Source organism: Osmerus eperlanus, chromosome 20, assembly GCF_963692335.1.
Source record: "Osmerus eperlanus chromosome 20, fOsmEpe2.1, whole genome shotgun sequence".
Classification (NCBI taxonomy): domain Eukaryota; kingdom Metazoa; phylum Chordata; class Actinopteri; order Osmeriformes; family Osmeridae; genus Osmerus; species Osmerus eperlanus.
In genome coordinates this window covers 11,840,393-11,855,910 of record NC_085037.1, presented here as the reverse complement: position 1 = coordinate 11,855,910, position 15,518 = coordinate 11,840,393, and the positions used below count along the sequence as shown (strand labels likewise).

The 15,518-nt window shown below is 48.6% G+C and overlaps 1 protein-coding gene across 1 annotated transcript in view; it reads right to left on the bottom strand.

The window, feature by feature from the left end:
• spire1a (spire-type actin nucleation factor 1a) overlaps positions 1-15,518 on the bottom strand; it is a 30,462-nt gene that overhangs the window by 3,767 nt on the left and 11,177 nt on the right. Inside the window, exons 3-14 of the mRNA XM_062486965.1 lie at positions 13,523-13,759; positions 11,612-11,737; positions 8,073-8,147; positions 7,648-7,812; positions 6,923-7,009; positions 6,413-6,542; positions 5,337-5,378; positions 4,900-4,947; positions 4,207-4,373; positions 3,822-3,888; positions 2,083-2,231; positions 633-659 (exon numbers count right to left, since the gene is read on the bottom strand). Coding sequence (XP_062342949.1) covers positions 633-659; positions 2,083-2,231; positions 3,822-3,888; positions 4,207-4,373; positions 4,900-4,947; positions 5,337-5,378; positions 6,413-6,542; positions 6,923-7,009; positions 7,648-7,812; positions 8,073-8,147; positions 11,612-11,737; positions 13,523-13,759 — 1,320 coding nt within the window. The remainder of the gene's footprint in view (positions 1-632; positions 660-2,082; positions 2,232-3,821; positions 3,889-4,206; positions 4,374-4,899; positions 4,948-5,336; positions 5,379-6,412; positions 6,543-6,922; positions 7,010-7,647; positions 7,813-8,072; positions 8,148-11,611; positions 11,738-13,522; positions 13,760-15,518) is intronic.

Here is a 15,518-nt window from a genome sequence, read left to right as displayed (position 1 = left end):
ACATGAACACCACATTCGTGGGACATTCGAGACCGACTGTCAGAGTGAGACACCCATCCACAGCATGAGCCCACATTCCCATTACAGCACACATTCCCATTACAGCACACATTCCCATTACAGCACACATTCCCATTACAGCACACATTCCCATTACAGCACACATTCCCATTACAGCACACATTGCCATTACAGCACACATTCCCAAACAGGAGTACGTAACGGATGATGTGCTCAGTGAGGACAATGACTGGAGTGTTGGATCATGGGAGCGAATGACTCTGAACCAAGCACGAGTCAAGAGTCATTTAATTCCCAGGAACACAGGAAGATAAGGACACGTTATGGTGAAACTATTCAGATTCAGACCTATTCACCTATTCACCCATTTAATATTTGGGTTCTCATCACAGAGAGGTAAGGGTTTGATTATGGATTGTCCATTTTCTCATGTATTTTTTACATTGTAAAATCCTCTCCGATCTACGGAGAGGAGACTAGGCCTGGTTAGTCGGAGATTATTAGTGCTGAAACCTGGTTCCCCCAAAGCAGAGTTAGTATAGGTTCAGAGTTGCTGATGTTTGATGAAGGTGCTGGTGTCGCAGGATGATGATGTCATCACTAGGACCTACCCCGTGAGCACTGCCATCGGCCGCCACCTGATGTTTGGAGGGAACAGAATGATGCTGTGTTCATTTAAGCACAACCAAAGAAGAAGAAAGAAAAGAGGCTTTTTTCAGCCTAATTTGATGTTCCCAGGCACAGAAACACTTACAATGAAGTACTCTGACTGTACCAAGCAAACACGCACACCAAACACAATATACCGTACACAATACACTCATTTCAACAGCCTGGTGTGGTTTTTGACATCATGCCAGCTTATTAAATCTCAGTCCGTCTCCTGATGCTTCGACAGGTATCGATGCGACAGCTCCAGATCACATTCCCATTAACCGCTGTCGTTTACAATCAAAAACCATCAGGAGACATGCACAGAACACGTCCACCTAAAGACAAGCAGACGGACAGCGTGACCAAGTTACCTTGGCACTCGCCTCCGCTGGCATCTGCAGCAGTACGTAACAGCAAAGAAAAATAGTTGTTTTAGATCTATATTCTCAGCAGAGCGGTCAGGCGGGGCCCTAGTCTGTGTGTGGGGGGGGGGGGGGGGAGACCAAGGGGACAAAGGAGTCCCAGTTCTTCTGCACATCGCCACGCTCAGGCAGCCATTGAACGTCATTAACAGATGCGGCGCTCGCCGGATTCCACGAGAGGTAAGAACGTGCCGCGTCAGGAGAGTGAGAGAGGCATCAACTTCAGTTACTCAGAAAAGCTTTTCAGCCGGAGGTTAAAGAAGAGCTGCAAGACTTACGCAAGATTCAACTTAGAGGATCAGAGGCCCAGCACTCATTCCTGGTCCCCTATCACGTGTAGTTGCTGACTAAATTAAAGACAGTAGCCAGACAGGGTGGGGTTAATGATCTTATTAGTTAAGACTCTATTCTGTGAAGAAGCCTGGTCTACTGGATTCACAGGAAGTCAATAATAAGTCAAGAGGCAGATGAATGATAAGCTAGTACCCCCCCCCCCCCCGCCTGTTTCAACTGCAGGTCATGAGGTTTCAATTACGGCTCTCCATTTCTCCTTTTCTCCCACTCCTCACGTGTGCCCTCACATGACCAGTACCAGGTTCATTCAGTCACCCGCTGGCCTCAAGACTGAGGAGTTTGAGAGAGAGGTGGTGGTGAGGGGAGGTTACTGTTATTTATTCATTGTCATCCTCTGGGAATGTCATGTAAATGTCCCCACTTAGATTTTTTTGTATTTATAACCCGATTAAATGATGCTGGGGGATTCTTAATACAAATTATATATAATTCTGAATTAAATGACCAGACTTTAGAATTGGTTGTAAATCATTTTAGATCTTAGGTTTCCCTAGTCAGCTATATCTTTGTTGATGCATAAAACCAGCTAACTATACCCGACAAGTGTTGAAATTCAAAAGACCAGTTCCCCCCCAGTGTTGAGGAGGGGAGGCGGGTTGTGGTAGAGGGGAGTGTTGTCATGGAAACGCACCAGTGATTTGGAGCTTTGCCTGGACGAGGCGACGATGGGCCGCATGCCGATGGGGGCCTCCTCCTCGATGGAGTGCCGGCGCTGGGGGGACCGACGCTTGTCTGTCTGGGGGGTGAAGGACCTGGACATGGGCAGGAACCTGGGGGGGGCTGGGGGGGGAGGAGGAGAGGGAGATGTGGGGGGAGGAGGAGGAGGAGAGGGAGATGTGGGGGGAGGAGGAGGAGGAGAGGGAGATGTGGGGGGAGGAGGAGGAGGAGAGGGAGATGTGGGGGGAGGAGGAGGAGGAGAGGGAGATGTGGGGGGAGGAGGAGGAGGAGAGGGAGATGTGGGGGGGAGGAGGAGGAGGAGAGGGAGATGTGGGGGGGAGGAGGAGAGGGAGATGTGGGGGGGAGGAGGAGAGGGAGATGTGGGGGGGAGGAGGAGGAGGAGAGGGAGATGTGGGGGGAGAAGGAGGAGGAGAGGGAGATGTGGGGGGAGGAGGAGGAGAGGGAGATGTGGGGGGGAGGAGGAGAGGGAGATGTGGGGGGGAGGAGGAGAGGGAGATGTGGGGGGGAGGAGGAGGAGGAGAGGGAGATGTGGGGGGAGGAGGAGGAGGAGAGGGAGATGTGGGGGGAGGAGGAGAGGGAGATGTGGGGGGAGGAGGAGAGGGAGATGTGGGGGGGAGGAGGAGGAGGAGAGGGAGATGTGGGGGGAGGAGGAGGAGATGTGGGGGGGAGGAGGAGGAGGAGAGGGAGATGTGGGGGGAGGAGGAGGAGGAGAGGGAGATGTGGGGGGAGGAGGAGAGGGAGATGTGGGGGGAGGAGGAGGAGATGTGGGGGGGAGGAGGAGGAGGAGAGGGAGATGTGGGGGGGGGAGGAGAGGGGGTGGAGGAGGAGGAGAGGGAGATGTGGGGTAGAGGAGGAGATGTGGGGGGGAGGAGGGGGAGATGTGGGGGGGGAGGAGGGGGAGATGTGGGGGGGGAGGAGGAGGAGAGGGAGATGTGGGGGAGAGGAGGAGGAGATGTGGGGGGGAGGAGGAGGAGATGTGGGGTGGAGGAGGAGGAGATGTGGGGTGGAGGAGGAGGAGAGGGAGATGTGGGGGAGGAGGAGGAGGAGAGGGAGATGTGGGGGGAGGAGGAGGAGGAGAGGGAGATGTGGGGGGGAGGAGGAGGAGATGTGGGGGGGAGGAGGAGAGGGAGATGTGGGGGGAGGAGGAGGAGGAGAGGGAGATGTGGGGGGAGGAGGAGAGGGGGTGGAGGAGGAGGAGAGGGAGATGTGGGGTAGAGGAGGAGATGTGGGGGGGAGGAGGGGGAGATGTGGGGGGGGAGGAGGAGGGGGAGATGTGGGGGAGGAGGAGGAGAGGGAGATGTGGGGTGGAGGAGGAGGAGATGTGGGGTGGAGGAGGAGGTGGAGGAGGAGGAGATGTGGGGTGGAGGAGGAGGAGATGTGGGGTGGAGGAGGAGGAGAGGGAGATGTGGGGGGGAGGAGGAGGAGGAGAGGGAGATGTGGGGGGGGAGGAGGAGGAGAGGGAGATGTGGGGGGGAGGAGGAGGAGAGGGAGATGTGGGGGGGAGGAGGAGGAGAGGGAGATGTGGGGGGGAGGAGGAGGAGAGGGAGATGGGGTGGAGAGGTAGATGTTGGGGGGGGAGGAGGAGGGGGGGAGGAGGAGAGGGGAGTAGGGAGAGCATGACATTAGACTGAGGCTTTGTCGAGGTCCAGAAAAGTCTGGAAGGAGAGTGAAACAGAACGTAACTGATCTTACCCTTCTTTCCGATGAGGGAGTCTGGGGACACGCTGGAGCTGCTCGCTGATTGGTGGCTGGACGACTCCTGTGATTGGACAGCAGATCAGACACAATACAACCAGACACCGAGGGGCTCGGATACACCCACAGAACCAGGAAGCTGCAAAACTCGGATCCAAGGGTTACAAACGTTGTAGCTAAGGTGGATGTGTTTTATCAGACTAGAACAGGCCTCAAAACAGACCCGGATGGGCACTTATACTTTGGCGATCTCTTTCGCCTCAGCCGCAAGATCTGTCGGAGGGGCTAGGGGCTGGACCCGTGGACGTACACCAGCCAGTAAGGCTTGAAAGGGGGTGAAGAGAGAGGAGGATGTGAGGGGAGAGGAGAGCGCTGGTCTTACGTCAGAGTCTGAGCTGTCCAGCTCAGCCAGGGTCGGAGCCTTCAGCAGCCTCTTCCTCTGAGACAGAGGCAGGCCGCTGCTTCCTGGTGTGTGAGTCGGCGTCGCGCCATTGGCCAGAGCCAGCGTGCTGACTGCCAACTTCCTGGGGGCGTCGTGGACATTCATGTCTGCGAGTGGAGGAGGGACGCCACAGAGTCAGACAGGCGTCGCTTTCATACACAATTTTATATTTTGTATATTTTAGATATTTTATATCTAGCATTTTCTCTGGCCTGGACATGCCATTTCCTCTTTTCCTCTGAGCTTCCTTGCATTTGTTTAACCAGACAGCATAAAATATCTGCACCACCCCACATACTGGATGAAGACGTTACAGCAACAGCTTCTCAATGCTGACTGAACGAGGGTGGAAGTTCTTTGTAAAAATCGACCAAAGCCACTTCAGAAGCCACATAAATTAAAACGCATGTCCTGGACAATGCCAACTCGGAGGTGGGCAACATTAATTATTGCTTCGGCCGTGCTTCAAAGTGGCCGAGTTGCTGATTAAATATTGATGTGCCTTAAGTACAGAGATGAAGGAGAGACAGGAAGATTTAAACAGGAGTCAAGGGAGCCCTTTATAGAGCGTTAACCCAACACACACACATACACACACACACACGCCTCATAAACGAGGTTGCTATACTTCACCTGAGCTGCGGAACAAGTCCTGAGGGGTGCTGATGCTTTTCCCAGCACCTACGGAGGAAAACAACCCTCAGTTACCACACGGACGTCACATGACATGTCACATGACCACACGGACGTCACATGACGTGTCACATGACCACACGGACGTCACATGAGCAGACCGCCCCCCCCCCCCCCCCCGCCTGCTGCTACGAGCCAGGTGCCCCTGAGCCAGGTGAAGTCAAGCAGAAGCACCCTCATGTGAGCCACACAGCAAGGGGGAGGGGGGGGGGGGGGTTGGCACGGTGTTAGGCTGTGCAAGCACACACACACACACACGTCTGCACAGGTAGGGGTGTGGGGGGCATAGCTGTTGTATATATGAACTTGACACAGTGTGAAACACAGGGCAACCACCACCAAACTAGTACAAACAGACAGTAACTTAGTGATTTTACCTGAGGAGTCAAAACTGATAGACATGGTTAGAGGTCGAATGACTGAACAGTGTCAGTGTTAGGAGGGGGAATAAAGCAGAAGGAAATAAATGAATAAATGAGAATCTAAAAAGAAACAATAAAGACCAGAAAGTATAGTGATTTCTTAACACCCCCCTTTCACCATTTAAACAAACTAAGCTGTGGTGACATCACACTAATCGGGATCTGAGTTTGAGTGTTCAGACGTATACAATTCGTTGAGGTATTTCACAAATTACGCAACAGTGAAGCACCAGACAATACAAACACTGAAAACATTTACTAGGAGTACAAGCAACTCCATGATTACAACAAACAAAGGAATGTTGTGAGGTATTGTATAGTACACCGCTAAATAAATTGCATTGATCCTCTCAGGGCCTTACAAATATGAAGGTATTACGCTGAAGAAAACAATACAAGCTTAGCAGAGCTCTGTGCTCTCTGTATCACTCAAGTCCTTAATCCCCTTTAACAAGGTTGTTTAGGAAAGATCTATGCTCTCCTTAACTCCTACCCAGACCGACAGAAACTCAAAAGCGAAGAAAAACAACCTCAGCCCTCTTCCTTAAAGTTTGAGAAATTCAAGGTCAAACGGAAAACACCTGACCACGCCCCCCCTGCAGCTGTGACATCACTACTCATCTTGTTCACCAACATAGAAACTACAGTATGAAAGAGCACGGCCAACAGAGATGACAAGTCATGTTTATGTGTGATGGCGGGGTTCACGTTACGAGATTCGGTCTAGAGATTATGAGGGGAGAGAGTTCACTGCGGGTCGAATATAAGGATCTGTGTCATGCAGGGGACAGAGTACATCAGACCGGTTTAGGTTAGGGGCGTTTGATAGGGCTGTCCTGGCTTGACACCAGCTTTCTAAAAGTAGGGTTATCACATGCACACCCTGTAAAGCTGGGCAACTGCCAATGTTTGTTATGTAACAGAGTATTGTTTTTGGCGCAGACAACAAATGGATAAATGTAATCAATCGCTGTCCTGTCAAGAACCTGTAATGTGTGTGTGCGGCGCGCATGTGCATATGTGGCGCTCACCCAATCGGCTGCGGCGGATCATGTCAGGTGACACGGGCCTCAGCTTCCTCTCTGCCTTGATGTCCTCCAACAGGCGCTCGTGGAGGCTCCGGGGCCGCGGGGGGTGGGGCTTCAGCTTGCGGGACGCCACCTGTCGCCATAGAGACGCCGAGGGCTCAGGGGTTGGACTACCCCGGCAGCAGAGTGCTAACTAAGTCTTAACCAACACTGGTCAACTACTGGATTACTACTGGTGGTGATTCTAGTGTCACTAAATTAAATGTTACTTTTGGCCGACATTAATACAATTATTAACAGATGCATTGGCTTTCCTATCAATGAAAAAATGGGCACCATTTTTCTCAGTATTCAGATCCATTTCAACAGCTAGCGAAAGCTAGGATCAAGAGAATCCATGACATGGTATTTGAAAGGAACTAAGGTGTGTTTGTTTTGCCTTGTGAGATGGGTGTGTTGGTTTTATGACACTGGGCAGGACCAACATCAACGCGGGTATGTGTATGTACTTACGGGTTTGAGGGGTGGCCTGGATCGGATGAAGTCCAGGATGACCTCGTGGGCGCTTTTCTTTAACCTGGGAGGGAGGTCTCCGTTCACCTGAAGGACCAGAGGTTGAAGGGGTGGGGGTTAATGTTCAAAGGTGCTTTATGAGTGATGTTGAGATGACCCAAGGACATGGTTAAATAACTTTAGGGATGCCTTTGACAGGACTCAGTAATGTGATTTTATCGTTATCGACTATTGCTTATCTTGTAATTATGTGAAGCTCTGAAGCACACTGCTGCCCTGTTCAAACCAGGAGCCTAAGATACGACTGTGGAGTGAACAAAGGTCAGGCTGTTGTCTGATACGGCACACTTTTTCAGATCTGCCCAGGTGCTTGATGTGGCATTTCTCTGAGAAAGAGGGAGAGCGAGAGCCCTTTGATAGCTTGAAAATGGCTTCTCGAATTTCATCCTACTGGTGGGAACACTGATGAGTCATCTTATTTACTATAAAAGACTTACTACTACTATAGCAATATGTGATAAAAGGTGCCAGTATTCAGCGCTGTCAATATTTCCGCAAACAACACTACAAGTCAAACATGAACAGCACTGTGAAGCAAAAGGAACACAACTCATGCAAACTGTTAGATGTCAAAACAGTGTCATTGATATACAGTAGCTTTAAGGTCTTAAATGATGATTAAAGGCCGTCTCCTGTGGTGTAAAAGCGCAGGCGAGATGACTCACCAAGACCTTGCGCAGCTTGTAGCGTTGGGAGCGGATGTCGTCCATGAGCATCTCGTAGGGCGTGAACTGGAACTCGATGGCGAGGGGGTTGTACTGACGCTCCTGCACCTTCTTCAGCTTGACGCCGTGACGCAGGTCTCGCATCACCTGCACCCAGAACCGGGCCTGGGGGGGAGGGGGAGGGGGAGCGGGAGAGGGGGAGCGCGAGAGGGGGGGGAGGGGTATTTGTTTAGATTAGTTTGTTCAAATGTGGGTGGGACAGCTCTTCTATTTTATTACACAATGTTTTCATGTATAATGAAAGCCACACTCCTAGGGGCGGGAGTCGTGTGTTTTGCTGCATTTAGTTGATTGCTTTGCTGTCTGAACGATCGTTATGTTGGCCGACGTTGGGTCATTTTCGCAGCATGCCATTCTTCTCTTACCCAATCTGCATTCTGCAGCTCGTTCAGGTCTTTGACAGGCTCGCCGTGGGTCTCCCCCTCCATCTTACGCAGGTTCTAGTCAGACAGACAGACAGACAGAGACAGAAAGAGTAAGTGAAATGAAGGAAAGAAGTTGAGGACCATCTAGTTTAAAGAGGACTGTTACAGTGTAGATCACCATCTCCATTGTAGCTCTGGACCAAACCACAACAAAGCCCAGGTTGGTTTAGACCAGTGGTTCTCAATCCTGGTCCTCGGGACCCCCTGCCCTGCATGAATGGTCGTTATCAGGCTTGGATAACGACCGTTCATTTGAATCAGGTGTGTTGGAGCAGGGAAACATCTAAAACATGCAGGACAGGGGTGCCCGAGGACCAGGATTGAGAACCACTGGTTTAGACATCGCACTTCCTGTCTGGCACGCACTTCCTGTCTGGCACGCACTTCCTGTCTGGCACGCACTTCCTGTCTGGCACGATAGTCAGTTGATGGCTACTTCTCGTGTGGAACTATCAGGTCAAATATCTGACCTGTTCGATCCCCATCAGACTGGCACCATCACCCTGCCTACCCAGTGAGCTAGAATCAATGGGCCACTAACGACGCCTTTTAAATATCTGGTGTTCTGCCAAAGACCTCTCTGTGCAGACAGCCATAGACTAAGATTCCACAAAGCTGACAAGTCCATTTGAGCCTAGAACAGACTCATTTGCCCCGGTTTCTTGAAGTTTTGTGGGAGTTGTAGTTTAATAAACTAGAGCTTGATGGCAGGATGTTTCTGACATGTCTTTGGTGACTGTTGTCATAGGAGGCTGGCACACCTGCCCTTTGGTACCAGGTCTCGACCCGGCTTCCTGGTCTTTTACATTTACATTTAGTCATTTAGCAGACGCTCTTATCCAGAGCGACTTACAGTAACTACAGGGACATTCTCCCTGAGGCAAGTAGGGTGTCCTTGGGCAAGGCACTTGCCCAAGGACACAACGTCATTTTGCTTGAACCGGCAACCTTCTGATTAATAGCCCGACTCCCTAACCGCTCAGCCATCTGATCCCCTTTGGTCTTAGGGATCCCACTCCTACAGTATGTCTGAAACCGCCCAGTGTTGGGGCATGGCGTCATTTCTTCCAGCACACTTTATACCCACAGATCAAAGCAAGTACAGCTGTCAAGTCTGTTCCGGCCCTGGGTAACCAAGCAGGATGTACTCCAGGCCTGATTAGTCAGAAAATAGTTTCACAGGGAATCACCACCCAGCAGAGACAGATCAAAGGAACAACCTGAAAACTTTTCCTCGCCTTTTCCTCTCGTCTCCCTCCCTCCCATCTATCCATCATCTTTTTCTACCACTCCATTTTATCCCCTTTTTCAACCTCTTCCAACATTTCTGCCTCTCCTCCATTCCTCCCCTCGCATCTCAACGCTTCAAAATCCCTCCACTCTCGCAACATCTCACAATGAGAAACTGCTTGTTTACACACAAACATCTCAGTTTCATAGCTAGCAGCATTCACACAGACTAACAAATAGCTCAGATAACTATCCTTTGCGCACACACACACGCCTGGGTCTGTATTGGCAGGGCATTGCTGAGAACCATGTCAGTTCCATGACATATGATTTTATCCCTGATTACAGTGGACTACGCTGTACCTCAGAGCGCTAAGCAGCCCCTATCGCCCCCCTTACAGTCCTGTCGTAATCCCCTTACGCAAACGAACTAATAAGACTGGGCTTTGTCTGGCTTTGGAACCATACATTATGTAAGCAGAAAGGGTTAAACCCCCCCACTGCATTCCTGTATTGAACTGTGTACATGTGTGCTTAACTTTAAATAATGGACGCTAACTTTTTATACCAAATTTTAATTGAATAGCTTTGTATCCATGAGCCAATGTAACAGTTTCCCAAACAGCCCTTAGGTAACATCATAATACCTACACACAGACACACCCAGGTTGGAAATTCATTATGGAGGAATGTGAGCAGTCTATAAGGAAGTACTGTAGGGGTGAAACTAAGGATGCACTCAGGTATGACATGTGTTCCAGACAGTCGCACACGGCAGGAGCTACAACCTAGCAGGAAGTCATGACAACCAGGGAGAAGCTAACGGCCACAGAGGCTAGTGTTGGTGGTAGACTGGGTTAATCTCAGACAGGGCGGAGACTGGTCACAGACACAGTGTGAGACTGGGATTATCATCGCTAAGCAGGGAAGAGAGAGAGAGCGGTCGCTATCTGACTGGGATGTCTGAGAGTTCAGACAGGGAGCACAAGTGTGCAGACACACACTTAACACAGACATACGCTTGTGGCCTAAGAAATCTATGGCTGTATTGATGAATGATTTAATGCTTAACTGATTCAAGAATGTGATGATTGATGACTTACTGTAGGGGAGGACATTAAATCAGTGTTTACAAAATGCTAGGCAGTCCTGATGCATTTTTTTAAATCAATGTAGTTGGCAACTACTCTATTGACAATACCAAATACACCAAAACAAATCTAAATTTAGCAGCTGGGGTGGAACTGTGCCCTGGTCAGGACCCTCTCTGGAAGAAGTCCCTGGTCGGGACGGGGACTTCTGGGGAAGTCCACGTCTCAATGACCTAGTCCAACCAATCTTTGTTCTTCAGGCATCATGCTACCCATGCAGGCTTCAAGATAAGCATCAAGTATGTCTTATCTTGCTGTGCAAGTTCCCCAATTCATAACCATGATGCATCATTTAGATTTACACTGTTTGTTTTCATTGATAGAAGCTAGATATATCCACAACTGCAATGCAGTCAAATGCCTTAGTTATGACTCATGCAGTTTGTATGACAACCTCCCACAGAGAATGGAGGGTTGAAACACGAGCAAACAAGATTGATGACGACTATGATTTGTGAAATAGTTCAACCACTCCTGCGATTGGCAATCGAGGACCTGCAGAATTTCCACGGTCGTTTCCACACCAACAGTGATTCAAGTTTCTGAGATTTACCTCAGGATCTTCTGTAGAGACCAGTAAACAGGGGAGGGGGCAGGGTTGCTAATACTAACTGACCAACTGAATCGTAAATGCCCATACAAACAAAGCTTGCCTTCGTTCTAGAACAGGTGTTTGTGAGAAGCAGATGCCGTCTCCATAGTAGAATCACTTGATTCAAATGAATGGTCATAAGCAGACTTCTGCAGAGCTGGATAACGACCCATTCATTTGAATCAGGTGTGTTGGAGCAGGGAAACATCTGAAACAGGGTTCCCCAATCCTGGTCCTCGAGGGCTGCTGTCCTGCATGTTTTAGATGTTTCCCTGCTCCAGCACACCTGATTCAAATGAATGGTCATTACCCGGCTTCCACAGAGCTTGATAACAACCCATTCATTTGGAACAGGTGTTCTGGAGCAGGGAAACATCTTAAAGATGCAGTACAGGGTGCCCTGAGGACCAGGGTTGGGAACCACTGATCTAAAACATGCAGGACAGGTGTTCCCTGAGGACCAGGGACCAGGGTTGGGAACCACAGGACTGGAGGAGACATCTCACCTCCTTGGCACTTTTGATCTTCTCCAGAAAGGTCCGCAGCTCTCTGGTTTCGGTATAAAGAGCACGGCACACCGCCTGGTAGTGGCTGGGTGCATCAGTTGGACTGGGCAGGTGAGACGAACACAGCTGGAGGGAAGGAGTTAGCACGTTAAACTACAGTCAAAACAGAAGTTGCGAGGAAAATATCATATTATAAAAGGAAGGTTTATGTTTAGAATGCACGTTATCAAAATAAAATAAGTCATTTTTATATCGTCTTGCATTGAACAACAAACACAATGTGTACAGTCAACAAGAGGGTGGTTTTGTGTTGGAGGATGCTAACAGCATTAGCCTGCACTCATCTGCCTCCACCTGATGTTCCACGTTTCCTTATCGACACAGAGAAGACGGTCTGACAGAAACACACACACACAGATTCCTGCTTGTCATGCCACTAACACGCTCCATTTGGTGTCCTGACCTCTGTGGTATTCTGGAGTGAAGAACAGACATTTATAGTTTATAATGGAACAATAGAAGGAACCAGACTATTGACATTTTTCTTTTCTTGGTTTGCCTCCAGCACCAGGCCCTCGTCAGGAATGCCTGATGCTGACACCAGCAGAGATGTTGTCTTCTCACAGACTGATGCTCAGGGGAAGGTACATGTGCACTGACACCAGCGCAGTGACAGGCTGAATGCATGTCAAATGTAAAACCCTGATAAACAAGTTAACAAGGCCTGCAGGGACTGTGTTTTTTGTGTTTATTTAAAACCTGATGAATTGGTAAAAGTAAGTCTGGTTTTTGAGTACATAGATGTTTGGGGGAATTACACGAAACTGACACTGCCAGTGGGAGTGTTTCTCACACTTGGGTGGTTTCTCTAGTTTCCTTCTACACAAAAGGTTTTCTCCAAAACCAAAACAGGGAGTAACTCATTAGAGCTGTGAGCGTGGCCTTGCTTAAAATGTGTTTTTACTCTAATCTGGTGATGTAACACAGCCAAAAGCGAGAGATTGTAAAACTGAAAGGACCAAGCATACAAATGATTTGTATGCTTGGTTTTGAAAATCTGGTTTGAAAAATTGAAATCTTTTTTTGCGCTTTTTCAAAAACGGGTTTAGAAGATACATATCTTTATTTCGCATTTACTGTTAATCCAAGTCTTACACTTGCAAATCTGTATTACCCTAATTTATCTTAATGAAAAACATTCACATGCTTAAATGTTATTAATCCTCCTACTCTTTCACTAAGTGAAAAAGGCAGAAAGAACAAGAATAAAATAACATAGAAATCTTCATTAATGCCTATGAACGTTATTTCTTTCATGTAATGACATCACTAGGAGTGGGGTGTCAAAATGTATGGTACAGTTATCTAATAGTAGCAATAACTGCCATACTGTAACCCACTAATATGCCAATTGTTGCCAAACTTACGGCTGGCTATGAGGACACATTCTATTCACAGCGAGCCAGGGTCAGACACTGGGGGCATTATATAGCGAGGGGTCTGAGAGTGCATAACCGTTGCTGGACCTATAAGCCCCCCCCCCCCCCAAAAACGCACACAAGGGTGTTTACATAGCTGAGATTACCAGTGGCCCCCTTGCAGAGATGCTGAGGGATTTGTCTGTGGAGGTCTCTGGAGGCAGAACAGTCAAGACTGTGTGAGAAACTGTGACGGTGACTGGGAGGGTCTCAGGGAACCGTCTCAAAACACCATGGGAGTCGGAGATGCCAAAAATAAAGAATTTCCATTTGCACTTCAACACTCGAAAAACACCTCAAATCCAATCTGAAGTAGTTTCATTCGCAGTATGTTAACAAAACAAATCTACTCATCTTCTCAACACAAACCTCCTTCATAAAAAAAATAAAAAAAATACTCTGGTCTAGCTCGCGAACGCTCGACGGCACTCACCGTGATGATGTCCCGCAAGCCTTTGACGTTGCAGGTGACGCTGGGGTTCTCCTCGCCCTCGTCCTCCTCCTCAGTGGCCTCGTAGCCCTCGTCGGGGCAGAGGTCGCCCTCCGCCTCCGTCATGTTGGTCATGGTGTCGATGAGCTGCTCCAGCGGAGGGCTGAGCTCGCGCTCCTCGTTCTCCTTCAGCCCGTAGTCCAGCGCCTTGTAAATCATGATGCCCAGCGACTCGATCACCTGCGGGGGGGACAAAAGATGGCGACGTTGGAAAACGCTGGTGAAATGTGGGAAAACGCTGGCGAAATGTAGGAAAACGCTGGCGAAATGTGGGAAAACGCTGGCGAAATGTAGGAAAACGCTGGCGAAATGTGGGAAAACGCTGGCGAAATGTAGGAAAACGCTGGCTAACTTTTGGCAAAATCTTGGTGAAAGACTGGACGCCAATGTGGTATAAACATGGGGAGAATTGTTCTGGGGTGATTTTAGAGACTATACAATGATGATGTAAGGACGATATGGGAGATAATGTAAAAGCAATGAAGCGTCAACGTGAGGATAACGCAGCATAGGGATCATGTGGGAGCGATGACAAGGATTACGTACAGTAAAGTGGAGACAGCATTGGGCTAACGTGGGCATAGCAGAGTACTGACATCACAAAATAAGATTCTACCTGAAAGTTATTAAAGTCATGAGGACCATCATCGGATGGGACGGAAAAGGAACCAAACTGCTATGAGTATCATTAATTCTGAAAATACAATTTCCTCCATCATCTCCTGACCAGACATGAATCTATTTTATGCAACTACTTTAACAGTTTGCGACCGGATCTTAACCGTCACCCATAAATCTCTTGACTAATCTCAACTTCGTATGAACCACCAACACAACTTCACACAAAGGCTCCACTGAGGTGATCTGGCCAGACGGGCAGCATTCTGTCCCGCCGCACAATCGAATCATCTTTTAAGTGACCCATTTGTTTACAGGGGTGATCTCAACTTTGGACGTTATCTCATCAATCAGGTGACATTGAGTGTCCCCAAGACAACACAAAAACAATCCTGGACACGTAAGGTCAGGATTGAAACGCTCGTTCAGGGGCGAGAACACAAGCTCCCACAACGCATTTCACCAATACTGGCAATTTTCCATTTACAGTTAGAAATATAAACAAATCTGATAAAACTAAGTCAACACATGCAGTAAAAGTGAGCGAGTAATTTGAGATATCTTTGACAGTTTTCATGCTTTATCGGACAGTCAAGGCAGGAGTCGAACTCAGGCCGTGACAGTAAGGATGCATGGTACGCACATCCTGTGAACTACCGGGAACCCAGAGTTGACTATTTGAAAGCGAAACGGTGAGCAGAGCATGGCTGAATAAGGGCACAACTTTGGAAGGCCTAAATTTAGAGTCCATCTTAATAGAGCACTTTGACAAGTAAGGTTTGGCTCATGCTTACTACTGTAACTAAAGGTCCCATCCCATACTAAAATGCTAAAGGCCATACTAAAAGGACGCAGCAGGCTAGGTAGGTCAGTCAGTAGTGTGTGTGTGTGTGTCCTCTCTCTAAAGGAATGGTTAGTCATAATTTCTTTCCATGTGAGGACATGAAGTGAATGTGTTGTGAAAGGGAGTTGCCCAACAAGTTCTGAGGGTGAGGCTGTGGGTGAGGCTGTGGGTGAGGAGGGCGTGGCCTCAGTGTGTACTGACCTGTCCCTATTCATAAAATAACATTCACTAAATCCCTTAAGAATATAATTGCTTTTTCCAAAACTCAGTACTTAGTAAGGACAAAAAAGAACACCTGGATACAGTCAAGGGATTTTCTTCACCTTTTGAAAGGCCTTTAAAGATCATTGCTTTCCCAAAGTTCTGATGTTATCATATGACATCAGTGTGCCAGCCCATAATTAACATTTACACGTTATTTATTTAGCAGACGCTTTTATCCAAAGCAACGTACAAATAGTGTATACAGCAGAAGGT